Genomic DNA, 17,772 nt, shown 5'->3' on the forward strand with positions numbered 1-17,772 from the left:
CCTGTCATGGCTGGGGCTGGCTCCTGCGCATGCGTGCATCGGACCTGGTGGCACGCACCGGTAAGCCCAGCACTCTGGGAAGCGGAGGCAGGAAGGTTGCAAATTCAAGTCCAGCCTGGCCAATTTAACACCTCAACAAGACCTTGTCTCTAAAAAAAATATATTTTGGGGGGATGCGAGGGAGAGGAGGATGCAACTCAGTTTGTGCGACCTCGGTTGGTTCAGTCTCCAGCAAGGAGGGAAGGTGGAGATTAAGGGACACATGGATTGGTGAAGTTTACAATAAGTAAAGGTAATGTTTTTATATTGTAGATACTCTCAGTTATTGGAGTACTAGTTTAAACAGTCCTCTCTTTTTTAATAGGATTTGGAGTATAATTTTACTATTTTAAGTAGCTATATAGATTTAAAGTAACATAAATTACAGCTGTAAGTTTTCTGAAATGGAATCCATGGATAGGATATAATCGCAGGATCTGATGTTATGCAGAGGCCAGACAGCCCGTGCTCCGATGGAGCTCTAGGAGCAGGTTCTGTGAGAAGCAGCGAATACCTGTGCTGTAGTCGGGGCACCACCCAGCCGTGCCTGTGAATGTATTCACGTGTGACCGGCAGACTAGAATTCGGGCTGCAGAAGCAAGCAATCGCTCATCTCCTTATTGGGATTCCCATGTTTATATAACACACACCCTCTAAAAATTGCTTGTACTTTGAGCCTTTATAAATTGGAGCTTATTGTAAATTGATTTCTATTAAAATTTCAGGTACCTCTTCTTCATGAATGACACAGCAACACTTTAGGTATTAGTGCTCTCCTTGTGCTCTGTGAAAGAAATCGCAGATAACTTAATGCTAATGATTAACAAATACTAGAAGTCATTCAATGCTGTAGATACACAGAAGTGACTGAATGAATGACTAATAATCAAGAAATGGTTAAAAAATTATATAATTCTCTCTCTCTCTCTCTCTCTCTCTCTCTCCCCCCCCTTCCTCCCTCCCCCTTTTTCAGCACAAGGGATAAAACCTAGGGACTCACATAAGCTAGGCCAATGCTACTAACAGCTACATCCTCAGTTCTCTCTTCTCCTCTTCCTCCTCCTCCTCCTCCTCCTCCTCCTCCTCCTCTTCTTCTTCTCCTCCTCCTCTTCTTTCTTTTCTTTCTTCCTTCCTTCCTTCCTTCCTTCTTCCTCCTTTTTCCTCTCTCTCTCTCTCTCTCTCTCTCTCTCTCTCTCTCTCTCTCTCTCTTTCTCTCTCTCTGTCTCTCTCTCTCTCTCTCTTTCTCCTCCCTTCTTCTCTCTCTCTCCCTCCCTCCCTCCCTCTGTCTTCTTTCCTCTTTTCTTTCTTCTTTCCAGGGCTTCTAAGTTGCGCAGGGTGGACTTGAACTTTCGATCCTCCTGCTTTACTCTCTTGAGTAGCTGGGATTACGAGCAAACATCACCAGCCCCACTGACTTTTCTGTTCTTATGCAGTCTCTGACTTCACATGTAGAAGCTACTTATTTTCAAGGTATATACTCTGAGTGTACATCTGATTTATAGTATTTGGAAAGACAGGACAAGTGGCCAACAATGTTGAATACTACTGAGAAGCCAAAAAGGGCAGAGAATGTAAAGTGTCTCTTGGATTAGAACGAATAAATCATTATTGATCTTGAACAGAATCTGAGGAGAGCAGGCGTTTGCTGCAGTGGATTGAGAAATAAATGGAGGCTGAAGAAGTAAGAAACTGGGGCCCAAGCTATTCTTTTGAACAAATGAAACAGGAAAAAAAGAAAAATCTGAACTGATAAATTTAATCTTTTATTTAAACGTTTGTACTGAATTATGATACTGTGGCATAGTTTTGTTTTTTAAAGAGGTTAATAAAAAAGCACCCATAAAAATTTCTAGTTTGTAAAACCAAAGATTATATCTTTTATCTTATTATCATGTATTTATTAATTAATATTATTCTGTAGATGCTGACTATGTACTATTTTTCTTTCTTTCTTTTTTTTTTTTTTTTCTTTTTTATGGTGGAACCGGGGATTGAACTCAGGCCCTTGTACTTCCCAGGGAAGTGCTTATTCCACTGAGCCATCTCCCCAGCCCCAATGTACTATTTTTATTAGGCTCTGAACTTTATGGTAACTAAGGCAAATGGAGGTATGTGGGTTACTGTAATAGTCCCCAGTGTTCTTCCATAAGGATTCATTTCTTACACTTCTCCAAGAAACATTAGCGTTCTCCAGACAAATCAAGTAGAAGTTTATGGGAAAGAACTATGTAATCTACATCAAATATGTAAAGCACATAAGCTTTGGGATCACATGTGAATGTTTTGATGAGTATGAAAATAATGATGCCTGTATCAAGATGTCATTGTATGAAAATAAGGTACAGAAGGTGTTGGGCTGGGAGATAGCTTGGTGGTCTAAGCGCCCACCTGGCAAGCTCGAAGACCTGAGTTCGATCCCTGGTACCACATACTGTGCTGGCCCTGGAACTCTGGGTGTGCCATGCTGGTCCTGAAGCTGGGTGTGGTGGCACACACCTGTAATCCTAGCATTGGGGAGGCTGAGACAGGAGAATCACAATGAATCTGAACTATGCAGTGAGACCCTGTACCAAATAAAAAGATTTTTTTTAAAAAAGAAAGTGTGGCAAAGTGACTATCAGAATGGTCCATATCCAAAAAGAGCTCAATAAATATTTTCTTCCTTTCCTTTCTTTTCCTGCTTTCTTCTCTGCATGCCTTTGCTTCCATAAAATTCATAACCCAGTTATGTCCACTTGCAACATATTTAAAATGTAATTTATTTAATACTTCATTTCATAAATTGCTTATTCTAAGTTTGGGGATCTGGTAAGGTATAAATCTTTAAACAGAATTTACATAAAACATTTTTGCTATCTAGTGGCATTTGGGGTTATCTTTGTCTTCATAATTTTTTATCAGAATTGCAAAGAGATGCTCACATCCAATGGCATGTTACGTGGTGATTTTGTCATAATGTGATTCTTCCAGTTCTGTCAACGTGGTCCAGTTAGCTGGTCAAAATGAGATGTTTCTATGGTCTGAATGGCTCCCAAATATCCAAGCATATGATGCAGCGCAGTTTCTTCTGCTCAACATTCTCCTCAGGGCTTATCAACACTCAACACTGCGACACCCAGTGAATGTTTGCTACCATCATTGTGATAATACAGCATCAATAAGAAAGGCATATTCTTCACGGTTAGATTTTTTTCCCTAAGCTTCCTTTCAAAAATACTTCCGGTTTCTCTATTTTGTTGGTCTATTCTGGCATCACACAATGACCGTGTCTGTGTGTGGAGGAGCCTGTGCATGGCGCATCTCTCTCCCATTTTCATCCCCTTTCCTTCCCTTCCCCCTGCCTTCATCGCTGGGTCCCCATTTATAAACGAGCTCCCTACTTCCTGCTCTCTATTGTTCATGTTATTCTTTTATAGTTTTGGTCTCACATCAGAGAGACCAGGTAGTATTGAAGCTTGTGTATCTCATTTATTTGCTTAATATTATGGTCTCAAGGTATATCAATTTACCTATGAATGACAAGTTTATCCTTTTTTATGGCAGAATACGACAACATTGGGTATCTTTTTAATGGAATACTACCATATTTTTAAATCCATTCATCTTTTTTGAAGATGTGGCTGTTATGAATTGTGCTGCTATAAACACAGGTATGCTCATATCACATAATATGATGTCTTTTGGGAAGTTATCTAGAAGGGAAAAGCTGCGTCAAATAGAATTTCTAGCTATAGCTTTTTGAAGAGTCACCATTCCTAAGCTTCTCCGAATACAAATCCTGATGAGCAGGGTGGACGAGGTGCCCTTGCTTTAAACCCTGCCTCTGCTCAAATTTTTCTTCAGGGCTTATCAACACTCAACACTGCAACTGACTCTGTGATATTGACTCTGATGTTAGTTATGGGTCCTGGACATCTTGAATCTGAGCTTTGGTAATTTATTGGCTGAGAGAGTCTTTCTTAATAGCTAAGAAAGGTTGGAAGAGAGGGCTTCTTAGTTTGAACGGATAAATTGGGGGCTTCTTTGCTTTAAACCAGGTGTCAAGAAAATCTCTGTCAGTGCAGCTGTTCTGAAAACCACCAGCTAAAACTAGATTTTTTTCTGTCATGTGTCTGCAGACTTTGTGAGCTACAAGCAATTACTTACTTGGTGGTTGGTCCTCTGACAGTGTATCTTCATATCAGAATGACCAGGAGAAGAACAACTGATTGCTCGCTTAACTAAAACACTGTGTTCAGTGTCTTGGGAGTGGCACGTAAAAGAGTATGTGTGCAAACTCAGTACATGTGTACAAACAATCCGGGCTGCGCAAACACAGCTGGCCTACAATTTAAGCTCAGTACAGTGTCACTTTCTGTCATGCACTGAGACAAGTCACTTGTGCAGGTCATAAAGGCTGACACACCCTGCCTATCATGTCTCTCACCAGCCAGTGTGGTCCCTGGGCAAGATGAGGTCAAGAGGGTGAAAGTGGGATTCCCATACTACTTCTTACAAATGGCTGTCATATCCACTTCTTTTTCATAGATCTAAATGCTTTATAAAGTCAGGAGGCATCTGTCTTTTCTATAATTGTGCTCCCCACATTGCCTTGTCAATATTGAGTTTTACACAAACAGGTTGCATGGATGGATGGACAGACAAATGTAACTCAAAATCACTGCCATCACAGAAGACAGAGGTCTAGTTGCACGTCTTCCTGATAGATTAGTGTTTGAGTTCTTATGTACTTCCCATCCAGAAGATGGTTTTGCAATCCTGGTCTAGCTGGAGGCAGTTTTTAATCAAGGATTGTTCCAGCTGCAAGGTTCTAGGAGGCCACGCTTTGGGATGGATTTAGATACTTTCCAAAACAAGCCCGTCGGATTAACAGGTGCTTCATTATTTATGGAGAAGATGATTTTTTTTTCTGTAGGGAGATAAAATAAGATTGCTTCTTGCTTTTTAAAGACTATACCATAATGCAACATTATGAGAGTTTCCCAAATTGATCTGTTGATTGGCATCTTTGGTTCTCTGTCCCCCTGCTGACATGGTCACAAATGCCCTCCTTTTCCCTAAGGGAAAGCATGTGGCTAGAGTTGGTGCTAACTGCTGATTCCTATCCCAGTGAAAGTTTCATAAGAGTAAGTGTTTTTATTTCTTTAATAGCCAAAAATGATACCCTTAGATACTTGATAAACATGTAAAAAATGAGCCAATGAATAAATGGATACCTTCATTTGTTTTGAAGGTTTCTTGGCTTCTTAATGATAATACACAAAGTATTTTGCATCCTAAGAATTTTTCAGGCTATTATGTTCATAAAATGAATATAATTATTGCACGCATACTAATTATTTTTCCACAACATTATTAGTCTGTGTCCAACAGTTGTTTTGCCAAGTCTTTGAGGGAAGAATTTTTCTTTTTTTGAGGTTGAAGCAAATATACTCACTGTGTTCTAGATGAGTTGAAGGCTGTAAATCTGTGTTCTGCAAGGTTAATTCTAAAAGTCAGCTTGATGAGATTAATGTTTTCCTTCCACTTCTGACCTTCAGACCATAAACCATTTGCTGCCAAACTAGCAGGGGAGGGCTCTCTTTCTTTCCTCCAGAGGGGGCTCAAAGTCCATGTTTCCTGCGACTATTTCTGGGGCAGTTCTTAGCACAATAGACACGCTTTTTGCAATTCCTTGTATTTACACATACCTGAGTGCTTGATTTTTCTAAAAAAAATACAGATATTTCTCAAGATTATATTTTGAAGATAAACATTCTTGTACTTGAACAACACATTCTTATTAGCTATCATCTAGTGGGGAAAGTTCAAAAATTCAATTCTGACTCTGTTTTATATTTCCCCAGAATAACAACAGGGAGGAAGCCAAACACATATTTTTTCCCTGCCTTTTTCTCTTTGTGGGACACTCAAACTTAAGCAAAACAAAGGTAAATGTCATAAGTCCAAGTTAATACAGTAAATTCTCTATCACAGGCTATGGCGATCAGTTTCACTTCCTGAACCTTGACAGTTCTCTTCTACTGTATTTTAAAAATAACTTCTGTTTAGATTCTTTATATACCTATTTTCACCTTTTTTTAAAGCTGTAAGCTCCTAGAGGTTATGATCAGTATGTCCATTCAAATATTTATCCCATCACTTGCAAGAACCTTAGGAACATTTGTTGAATGAATGAATGAATGAAGAGTATGTGGGTGGATCAAAAAATTAATGTGTGAGAGTGCAGAATCTCTTACTACCTCTGCTGAAGGACATTCAGCAGAATTTCCTTACCCAGAATGCCCTTCCTCATTGAGTTCAAAGTATCAGAATATATGACCTCTATGGGTCCTACCAGCTCTATACCGGGATTGCTTTTGTAACCACTGCGCTGCTTCAATTTACTATGAGAAGCATCCAAAGCATTCTGCACTTCTTCATTACAAGGCTCATTAGTATCCCCCTCTTCTGAGTTTTTTAAATGCAGCTCAATAAAGTAACTAGTTAACAGAATGCTGGCAGGCATGTACTTTGAGTGTAGAAAGACCGAATTACCTGAAAGGTGCTATCCAATTCTGTGCTTTTGTTTACTGCAGATAGTCTGCCAGTGAGGACTTCTGACTTCCCAAGTGAATGAGGTTGTTTTGACTTTTCCTCCTATTCTTTCTCCTGAGCAGACCTCCCTTTACAAGCAATTTTTGCAGTGGATATGCTAAGATCACATCAAGATAAATAGGAATAGCAAGTCATCAAGTAGTCTAGGATGACTCTGCACAGCAGTCATAAAGCCTAGGTCCCAAACACACATGACAGTCTGTCCCTGCACTCTCCCTCTTGGACTGACCTATGATCTACTATTGAAAATCTATAAAATGGGACAGGATTTTTGAAATTAAGTGTTATTTTATTAGTGCATGTTTGCCATACATATTGATTAAATTTATTGTGGGAAATCTGTACATAAATCAGATGCAGAAGTTTAAATATCACATGGTTTCTCTTATAGGAGAAGCCCAAAATATAAATGAAGAGCAAAATATAGACATAGGAAGCAGGAAGATCTTTCTCAAATGGGAAGAAGAATAAAAAAGTGGGACATGATTTTCAATTTTGTTTTTTAACTTGTTTTATCCATTATAATATCCTATTTTATGCCATCATTTACTAATCATGCTTATTCTGAGAATCCCAAAATCAGGTTTAATCATGTCATGTGAATGTATTATCATGACTCCCATCTGTTTTCATACTTTCGTGCATAAAGAGACTCAGACCAGTCCCTCGGTCTAAAAGGCCCTTCCTGCCCTGCGTTCCAGACCCAGCTCTAGTGTGTATGACTCCCTGTCCACCATCTAAAGCAGAATTCATTCTTTTCTTCCATGTCCTGGTAACATTCTGCCAATACAACCACTCTATGGCTCATCATAGTACATTACAGTAAAATTAATGAGAGTCTTAATCACTCTCCTCCCAGATTCACATTCTAATCCCCAAAATCTTACAAAATAATATAATATACTGTAATATACTAGGTACTCAATGAATGTACTACCTATCTGCTATCTGATCAGTATTCGATCTGCAGGCCTATATTTTAACATTAAGCTATTGATAAGATTTTTAGTAAGCTCCCAATAAAGTTTGAAACATAATGCAACAAACTGAACTTGCACAGATACAGTTGCTGTTGCCCACAGGTAAATGCTAGACACTATTTCATCTGCCTCTGTTTACAAAGTCATAATCGACCCTTTTTCTATCCCAGGTGCCACACTGCAGAGTTTCCTCTACACTTGCTAATCAAATACCAAGAGAGAAAGCCACCCCCATTGTGGGGTGGGGCGAAGCAGAGGCCCTGGAGAGCAGCCAGGACTGCTCAACTTTGCCTGCCAGCCCCCAATCCCCAGCTCTCAGTCTCCGCTATCCAGGGACAGTCACTGGAACTTTTGTGTTCAACTGAAGACAGTGTGCAAATGACAGTTTTGGCTGTCAAGAAGCTTGTTACCTAAGCAAGGAGCTTACATATTTATAAGGCGATATCTCAGCCTTGTGGCTTTGCAGGATTCCTCCGTTTCCTTTAGAGCAGCCAAAAGACATGCACAGAAGGGCCCCACAGACTCATTATTTACCCCACACCTCGGCTCCTGCATCAAGACACAGCAGGGGGCTCATTTGTGGAAACAACCAAGGTCAAAAGAAAGTGAAAAAATGAGCCTATGTAAGCTCGTGGGCTGGACACGAGGAGGTGAGCACTAGCTTTGTGTGTACAGCTCTCCTGGCAAAGGCAGCTGTGGACCTTCATATAGACACATGTGCTGTTAACATATGCATCCCTGCAGACTTGTCTGTTAATTAAGCACAGGCAGGTCCATGACTTCATGTCATGATCCAGACTGTCTTGTGGCTCTGCTTCAGGACTGGCAATTGTCCATTTCTGTTAAACTTTTTTTTTTTTTCCTGCAAAGAGGGAGCATTTCCTGTCCAAAATACCCAGACCTAACAGCAAGGAAGGGTTTATTTCATCATGAACCAGCCCTGAAGAACTGCCACGGAGAAGCATAACTTCAGACCCAGCCTCCAGCCTTCAAGGCTGGGTTCAGAAAGGGAGAGGACAAAGCAGTGGTGTTCTTTTTAGTTGTGTAGAGTCCCACAATGAAAACAAGCTCCAGCAGGGGAAGCAGAAGGGAATCTAAATGCTTTTCCAGGGAGAAGGCTGGTGGAATACAGCAGAGACCCCAGCTTGACTCCAGAATCCAGATCCAGATTGCTTGTGAGACTCAAACATTTTTGCTCTTCCTTGACTATCTGCCCTACTGAGGAGCGGCCACAAAGTGGCCAAGGTGTGTTTTCCACCTTCAAGGATCCTGTTCTTTTCCTCTCCAGTTCTGTTACGAACCCATTTCCCTCCTAGGCAAGGGTCCGAGATTCCTCTCTCCACCCTCAGGCAAGGCTGAATCACAGAAACCCTTCCCAGGGGCAGTGCCTTTCAGTCTTATCTCCTGCTCCCCAGAGAAAAGTCTCGCTGCTCACAGTTCCAAACCTCAGAGTTTCTGGCCCACAGAGTCTGTCTTGCTTCAGTGACAAAGAATGGGCCACAAAAGAGAATGCTGTTTGGCTTAGCGAAAGTGGAGAAGTTTAGTATTTAAGACATGAACAAAAATGGTACTAAAAGTACATCATCCTCATACTAACTTAACATGGAAGGCAAACACCATGCAGCACGTACTCCTCAAAGCCCACTGGACATTCTTTCATTTTATCTCTACTCATGATCTACAGCTGGACTAGGGCAAGGATTCTGCATTTATTCCTTCTTTCCTTCTTACAGTCAAGCAGCGTGTGGTCATGGAGCAGGAGCCTGGTCCTGACCACAGAATGCAGAGCTTCAAGACAGAGCTGTCACTCTCAAAGTGACCACAGTGTAGTGAGAGAAGCAGACAAAGGCATCTCCATGGTGAAACCTCGGGTGGAGAGATGTAGGTACCGCAGAAGAGCTGCCCTGAGCAGGCCTGACTTGGGGGTTAGAGACGTCTCACAGAAGCAAAGTAGAAAGGGGTTAGGTGGGAGAAGGGGAACCTGCTTTGCGGGGAGACCCATGTGGATCGCGACAGAGACAGCGGTTGAGTGTTCAGGGAAATGGAAGCATTTTGGAAAAGCTGGAGTACGGAGGAGGCACGGTCATTTTCCCCACGTCATACACATGGTATTAACAGAGCTGGAACCAAAGCACTCAGCTTTCAACTTCTACTCCAGTACTCCTCCCATTCCGTCACATTGTCTTCCAGGCACCCATCATGTAGGGTCGGGGGCCTCCATCACAAGTGTCTGACAGGAGAACCTGAGCACAGCAGTCATAACAAGGACACAGTGAAGCACGGACCTAAGCCCTGTGGATTATTTCCTTTAATTATTGGAAAGACTGACCAACAATGTTCCCCAAAGGCCCATGTGTAAAGACTTGGTCTCCAGATTGACATTTTGGGGAAGTGGTAGAAACTTTAAAGGATGGGCCTTGGGCTGGGGGTAGGCTTTAGATCACTGAGGCTGTGGAAGGAGAACTGTGGGGCCCCAGTCCCCTGCTCTTTCTCTCTGTATCTTTTAGACCATGAGGTAATGATTTTGCTATTCCATGCACTTCTGCTATGATGCACTGCCTTACCACAGGCCCAATGCCATGGCCAACCAATCAAGGTCTATAACCTCCAAAACTTTGAGTTTAAAAAACAATCCATTTTCTGTACAAACTGATTATTTCAATCATTTATTATAGTACTAGAAAGCTAACATAGCAGGTAAACTTGACATATTTTACTGATGTGAAAAATAAAACTTTAGAAGTGCTAAGGAACATTCCTGGTCAGTATCTCAAATGTAGGTAATAACTCCTGGTTCTACTGAATTTAGGTGCCACCTAACTAGCTTTTCCACTGAGTTCTAGAAGAAGGCGAGGAGAGAAAATGTCTAGGAGAGGGGCTGGGGAGATGGTTCAGTAGAATAAGTGCTTGTCTGGCAAGCACAAGGGCCTGAGTTCAATCCCAGGTTCTGAAAAAAAAAAAAAAAAAAAAAAAAAAAAAAAAAAAAGTCTAGGAGAAAAGGTAAGTCCTTTGGGCCAGGAAAATTTGGTGTTTTCGCTAATAATCTTTCTTTTCTAAATATGTAATTTATTTTCCTTAAATCTAACTATAAAGCTTCCCATTTCTTTTATTTTTTAAGTAGACAAAAATCTTATACATCAGTTGTATATAACATTCTGTTTTGAAATATGTATACACTATGGAAAAGCGAAACGTCACATACTTATTTCTTACAGTGACAACGTCTAAAATCTACTCCTTTGGCAATTTTAAGACTACAACACTGTTGTTAATTATAATTCCCATATTTATCTAAGCTGTGTTTCTCCCCTGCACTCTCTGAGGGACGGGTGGCAGAGGAGAGTAAGAAGGAGTGCACTGCGTCTCTCTTGGCCTGGATGTAGCAGGACTCAGGAACGTGGGTTCTCCAGAGCACAGGTAAGCTGAGGGAGGAATGTTGCCCATGGGTTGAAGAACGAACACTGGCAGATGCAAAATTAAGGATGGGCAGTTGAGACAAAGGGCAAAACCTGGAACTTGAAAGCATGGGTAATGAGAGACATGAAGAGGAGTGTAATGGAAGCACTGTGCTACTCAGAAAAGCTGAAAATTGGCTGACCACACTTTCTGAAAACACTCTGAGCTGCCACTTTTGGAGGAGGGAACCAGATGCCACTGAAGAAATGGCTCTCACAGACTACAAGCCATGCAGTAGGCATCACTGAGAACTGGCACTGTGTCTGGAGCAAAGCTTTTCGGCAGAACAGCAGACCCAATCGAAAGCTCTGGTTCCATCTGTCAGGTACCAATCTGTTTAAGACTTATCGTAGCCATCTGGTGTTATCAGTTTGGGCTTTCTGGGCATCTCACAGAACTTTGCTTAATACACCTGAGACAATCTCTCTCTCTCTCTCCCCCACCCCTTGACTCCAGTATTTTTTTTTAATTGCTCAGCAGTTTTCCTGTTGCCAATCAGCTGCCTCCCTCAAAGGCTGTTTGCAGGTATCAGCAAATATGGCTCTTTTACCACTAAAATGCACTCTCCACCCTCCATGAAAACCCTGCCCTTGACAGCTAAGCATGTGACTTAATAGGACACCCAGAGATTCCAAGGGGATTTGGGGCTGGAGATGCATGGGCTGGGGTGGAGGAAAGAACGAGGGGTTGGGCTGTGGTAAAGTGAGCAGGATCTCAGAAGATTGCGTCTTATCACCTCTGCTTTCCTATTTCTGGAGAAATCTCCCTCTTTTGCTCAGAATCCAAAAGCACTAGGAAACAATTTTTATATCCACTCAGCAAGAAAGTTGCAATAGGTACCAGAGCTTTAATGCGGGATCCGAAACAATCCTGGCAAGTGGAATCTGGGTAAGAAAATTCTTGGCTCTCTAGTCTGTGATTTTTAATGATTTTCCCTTTTCCTTACATGCTTTACTCCGGCTTTCCCCTCCCCTTTCCAAACCTCTTCCAGATGCATGAGCCCGACAGAGCTCACACAAACAAGAAACCCAAACAAAACAGCACAAGATCGCAAGCATTTCCCCTGTGATACAGCCACTTTCTGTGCCGAGAGGCGCTCACGTGATGCTGCCAACATGTGTTTTCGGTCTCAGATTCCTCTTGATAACAAAGGACATATTTTAAAAGGCGTGGCCCTAGGTCTGTTTGGCCAGGAGGAATCTGAACCCCATTTGGGGATTTAGTTTGGCTTTAGGAAGGTCTCCTCAGGTGCTCGATACCACAGCCCTTGATGACGTTAAATGCCAATGAATAAAGTTAGGAACACTTCGGATCAGGTTTATAAGATATGATCTCATTCTCTTGCTCACAGAACTGATTTAATATTCAGGAATCAACTGAGCTTATTCAGTTCCCAAATTGGCAGTTCTGTGTGTTGCATTACAGTGCTCTCTCTGTCCAAGGCTGGGCAGGGCATGTTCAAAGAGAATCTTTAGAAGGGTCTTTCATGGGGTTCCAAGGCTCAGAGGGAGGGACGGGGGCTGAGAGACAGGCAAGGAGCGTGGGCAGGTGCGAGAGACCACAGCCCGCCTGGGTTGGGGTGTGGCAGAGAAAGGCAAAGGGAGCTCCTGAATGTGTTATGCTTAGAAATTGCACTTCCAATTTCAAATAAGTTTCCAGAAGCTGGGCACAGTGGTGTCATCACTACTGCACAGGCTAAAAGGAAAAGTTGCAAAGGGGTATGAAAAAAAAATCAGCACTCTATATTGGTGCCCTTCCCTAAGTGATTCATGATCTCAAACGTCTTCTTCAAAATACTATTTTTAGTCACAAAAGCTGAAATTACTTTCTATACAAAATTACTCACATTTCAAATTTCAAAGAGATGGCAAATCTCAATTTCTCATCTGTTACGTGGCTGTTCTTTGCTCCTGTGAAATGAAATGATTTTGGTCTTGGAGTTACTTGGGTTTTCCCTGCTGAATACTTGGGAACTGAAGTTCTTAAATAAAAGCCCAGTGCAGAAAGGCAGAAGATCTGGTGACTGCCATAGACAGGCGACATCTAGCTTTCAACCTGCAGTGTCCTGCACTTCACCCTGTACCTTAGAATGGGAAGACTGCCTTTTGCAAAAAGCCAAAATGGACGAAAACGTAGCTGACAATTAACATTAGTTTAAAAAAAAATAGAAGAAGAAAACCTCACAATTCTATAGCCAGAGAAAATTTTACCATCTTTTCGGAAAGCCATAGACTAACTTTATTTTTATGATTCTGGAAAGAGAACACACTTCAGTTCTCTGATGGTAAAATGAGCCAATGTCAAATATTTTATTAGCTTGCAATAAGCCTGATTAGAGCAAGACTGTCGGTTCAAAACCCTGGTTCATTTATTTCCCATTTTATTCTCGTCTTCCCAGGATGATCATAGATTCTGTCAGTGGTTTGTGTGTCTCTTCTGATAGAGCTGCATGCATTTTGCAAGTCAGTTACACAAGAAGAAAGCTCCTCTAATCTGGACTCTCCCAACTTCTTTGGAATACTTTATACATTTAGGTTTACTTTTCTCAATAGGAAATGCACCGAAGAAGTTAATGTCTAAAAGAAAGCAAGTCAAATGGATCATCTAACTACAGGAACAAATATAGCTGTGTTACTTACACTGCTTTCCAATCCATCATCATTGATAAGTCATGGCTAAAGAATCAAGTGCAGAATCCATTTCTTCACGTCTGCTAATAAATAGCTTCTCTCAAATATCTCTTGCAGATGTGGGGCCATCTCAGGAGGAAGTGAGACAGTGCGAAGGTGATGGAGAAAAGGCTGAAAGATTCTAAAATCCATGGGGGTCTGGGAACTCTCAGAGCAGACCTTGCTGAAACCTTCTTGTGATTCCAGCCCGGCACTAAAGCATGCTCCAGGCCTCCCTGAGCTTCCAGCCACCTCCCCAGTCCAGCTCAGCCCCTGCTCCCACATTGCGTTTCCCTCCAAGAACACTGCATGGGTGGGAGAGGAGCTCACAGGCTGCTGCCAATCCACACATGCAAGCTCGCTTCTCAGAGGAAGCCGCACCAGTTTCTCTCTTGTCTGCTATCTCACAGAGAGGGAGGGAGGGGCAGAGGCAGGCAGGCAGCGAGGGGGGTGGAGAGAGAGAGAGAGAGAGAGAGAGAAAGCTTTACTAAAGACCAGCAGAGAAACACTTGCCGCAACTCCCATTAACCCACAGTAGCTCAGGAATTTTCTGAGAACAGCAGCTGCAAAACAGACCATCAAAACCAAGTATTTAAAATCTTTAATTATACATCAGTGCACACATAGAGTCCTACATGTGCAGACAAAGCCCACAGAACCAAGGTTCTGTACCTGTGTGTGAGTCTGCCAGTGAACACACTTGTAGACAAACAGATGCGGGTGTACATCCCCACGAGGATAAGATCGGCAGGCACACATTTCATGTTCTGAGCAACAATGTCCAGCCACAATGTCTAGTCTCACAGTTCACATGTCTTGAAAGTATTCAAATGCTCTTGGTAATGGAAGTGAAAATCAGACGTACAGCTCTTCTTTTGATACCATCTCAGACTATGCCTTCCCCAGGTGGTCTGGGATTCTAGTTCTTTTCCTCTACCTTACAAACAGGGTACAGAAGCAGGGCAGTGATGGTCAAATAGATCTGTGTCCCCTCAGCTCTTGAAGCTTGGCCCATGCCCAAAGGAGGGAGTGGCCTGGGGCAAGAACAGGAAACAGAAGCAGGGCTCCCCCATAGCCCAAGAACAGGTGGAAGAAAACAAGGAAGGGGCAGTAGGCACAGGAGTGGAGGAGCTGAAGTGGAAGATAAGAGGGGGAAAGAAATAGGCAAAGCAAACCAGAAGGGGCCACCATCATGACTGACATACAGATCACTGTTTGCTGATTCTCCAAGTCCCCATAAGCCTTCCAAATCCTTCTCCCGTGTTTTTCCATGTGAGGGCCCAGGCATCCGTATTAGCAGCACTGAGAGACAGTATGTTAAAACTGCCAATCCTTGGGCCCTCCCTCAAAGATTCTGATCGAGCTGGTGAGGACCATAACTGGCATTTTCACAAGCCTGCAGGTGACTGCCACACAGGCTTGTTACCCTGGGTGTGGGTGGCAGGCACATTTCTTCTTAGTGTTGAGTAAGTGAGGAATTGAATAGAGGCAGAAAGCTATGACTGGAACACTGGTGGGACCAGTGCCGTTTAGGAGGTGCAAGGGGAAGCAGAACTGAGGATGAATGGGCAGAGCAGGAGTGGGGAGCAGGGAGCAGTGACTGCCTGGAAAGCAAAGGACAGCAATGGAAACCACTGACTTGCCACTTCCAAGACGGCAGACTTCTGCAGTCACAACACTGCACCTTCCGTCTGGATCATGAACGTCCCCCCAGAGGCCCGCGTGTTAAAGCCTCGGTCTTCAGCGTGGCACTATTGGGAGATGGTGAACCTTGAAGCCTAGCAGGATGTTTAATGTTATTGCAAGTGTGCCATCAAAGGGGATGGTGGGGTGCTGGTCTCTTGTGCTTTCTCTCTTGCACCTGGCCATGAGGTGAATGGGTTCCCTGACTGTGCACTCTGCCATGATACACTGTTCTGCCACAGGCTCAGAGCCGTGAGGTCAGCTGGTCATGGACCGAAACTGCCACAGCTGTGAGCCAAAGCAGCCCTTTTTTCCTTGCAGTTGGTTAACCTCAGGTGTTTTGTTACAGCGTGCAGAATGCTAGCTAACACTTTTTGCCTGGAATTCTCTTCTTCCCTAGGCAAATCATTCTTTAAAACATAGTTCCAGTTCCAGGTTCCAGTCACGTGTGGTTTGTAGTTCTCTTTGCGAGCACCTTTATGCATCCTATTCTTTATGGGATCATTTCTCTCTTGTCTATCATTGATGATAAACTATATGGCCCAGGTAACTTTGAATCATAGTGTATGTCCCAAATTCTGGCCGAGTATGGTTGTGCACACCTGTCCTCTCAGCACCTAGGAGGATGATACAGGATGATCACCATGACTTCAAGGCCAGCCCAGGCTACACAGTAAGCTCAAGGCCAGCCTATGTTACAAAGAAACATCCTGTCAAAAAAGAACATAAAGAAAAAACAGAGTTGGAACAAAATTCTGGATATAAGGAGGCACTAATGGGTACTAACTAAACAGCAGAGCATTTCAGAGAATTTCTTATCCTGGTGTGGAGATACTGCTCTATTGTTAGCCTTTCTGCTGGGCACTGATAGAAATTTCCCATATTATTTCCAGGTATGATACGTTTCACACTAAAGAAATAATGGAGGATTTGGTAGGGAGTTAAGACTTAGTGGAGAGTATACATTGCAAAGAGCTAAGCTAAAAAGGAGGTTAATAAAACAAAAAGCAGAGAAGATACCAGAGTGAAGTGAACCTGTTACAATACACAGGGTAGCAGAGGTAGACTTTGATCATTTTTTAATAACCTGGTGTGTTTGGAGCTCAGAAAGGTGACATAGGGTGGCATATTCGCAAGCACTGGTGGCAATGCAATTGCCTACCCAGAAAAGGGCTGCGTGTGGCCACAAGGAGTCCTGGCACCAATGAGAGACAGTGACGAATGCTTGAGACCACCCCCACATTTCTGTCTGGAGATTCCTGACTCAACAGTACTGAGGTCACCGTTTGCTTCCTATTTTAACAAACAGATCAGTCCTTTGGGTGACTTCCCTGCGCTTGAGGATAGAATCTTACCGTTGTGTTTCATTTCCTTCTCTGTTTCACCTACTTAATGACTGTTTTACTGCGCTGGGGCTTGATGAGGTGCAGTGGAAGACGCAAGAGACTGCACGTGGAGGACTGGGCTAGGGTCTTGTTCAGCAGTCAGGAGTCGTGGGGCCAAGAGCAAGTCATCAACTTCTCCAAGCCGCAGTTCCTCAGCTGTCCCTGTTTTCTGTTTATTATTTTGGTGAGCCTTCTCCAAAAAGTCAGGGCGATGTTCCTGCCAAGCATTGGGCAGTCAACCCCCAGCTGGTAGCTCTTTTGGGATTTGCTTCAGCATAAGGCTAAGCAGCGTGTCCCCACACAGTGCCTGCTGGTGGTAAGGGTGTGACAGCCCAGCTCTCAGGTCCAAAGCTGTGAGGTGATGCCAACTCCAATGGCACATACCTACTCCAGAGATTCCCTGAGGAGCTAACTGAGGCTTTTCCTTCTCTACAATCCTTCACCTTCCTTGTTCCTACGGATGTTAATCCTGGACAGACATCCTACACACCCCACTCCATCCAGGTGTTTGCTTCAGGACAACACAACCTGCAACCTCATGGTGTGCCTTGTGCTCTGGAATTTGTTTCCAGCACCTCCACACACGTGCCCCTAGTGATGGCTGAGCTTCACTGCAATGAAAATGGATTCTTCTTCCCTCACCCAAAAGCTGGACAACTGATTCTATCTCCAGAGGTCTCAGTTCTTTCAACTACTGGAAATCAAAGGCCCTGAAGGCCTTGGGCCTCCTAGAGGTGTGAAGAAGTCAGAAATGCCCCGCCCCCCACCATGGTACTCCTTGGCATTGTCTTTTTATGTTTAATATATTGAGGATCTTGTAAGATTTCATTTGAAATGGGGACTTGGCAGTTAAAAGTTTTTGTAGAGCACTGGTTCTGATGACCTCCTAGACAGCCACCCATCTGTAATATGCTATAACGCTCTGACTGTTCTTAAAAGGCATGCACACAAAAATAAAATAAC

The 17,772-nt window shown here is 43.0% G+C and overlaps 1 protein-coding gene across 4 annotated transcripts in view; it reads right to left on the bottom strand.

Annotated features, from left to right (window-relative positions):
* Kif26b (kinesin family member 26B) overlaps positions 1 to 17,772 on the bottom strand; it is a 512,864-nt gene that overhangs the window by 139,458 nt on the left and 355,634 nt on the right. The window contains exon 1 of one of the 4 annotated variants that reach the window (XM_023710228.1): positions 13,712 to 13,995. The exons of the other annotated variants lie outside the window; for them this stretch is intronic. Coding sequence (XP_023565996.1) covers positions 13,712 to 13,734 — 23 coding nt within the window. The 5' untranslated portion in view covers positions 13,735 to 13,995. Of the gene's footprint in view, positions 1 to 13,711; positions 13,996 to 17,772 lie in introns of those variants that run through there. 4 annotated transcript variants of the gene reach the window in all.

The sequence above is a fragment of the Octodon degus genome, unplaced genomic scaffold (genome assembly GCF_000260255.1).
Source record: "Octodon degus isolate 3935 unplaced genomic scaffold, OctDeg1.0 scaffold00017, whole genome shotgun sequence".
Taxonomy (NCBI): Eukaryota; Metazoa; Chordata; class Mammalia; order Rodentia; family Octodontidae; genus Octodon; species Octodon degus.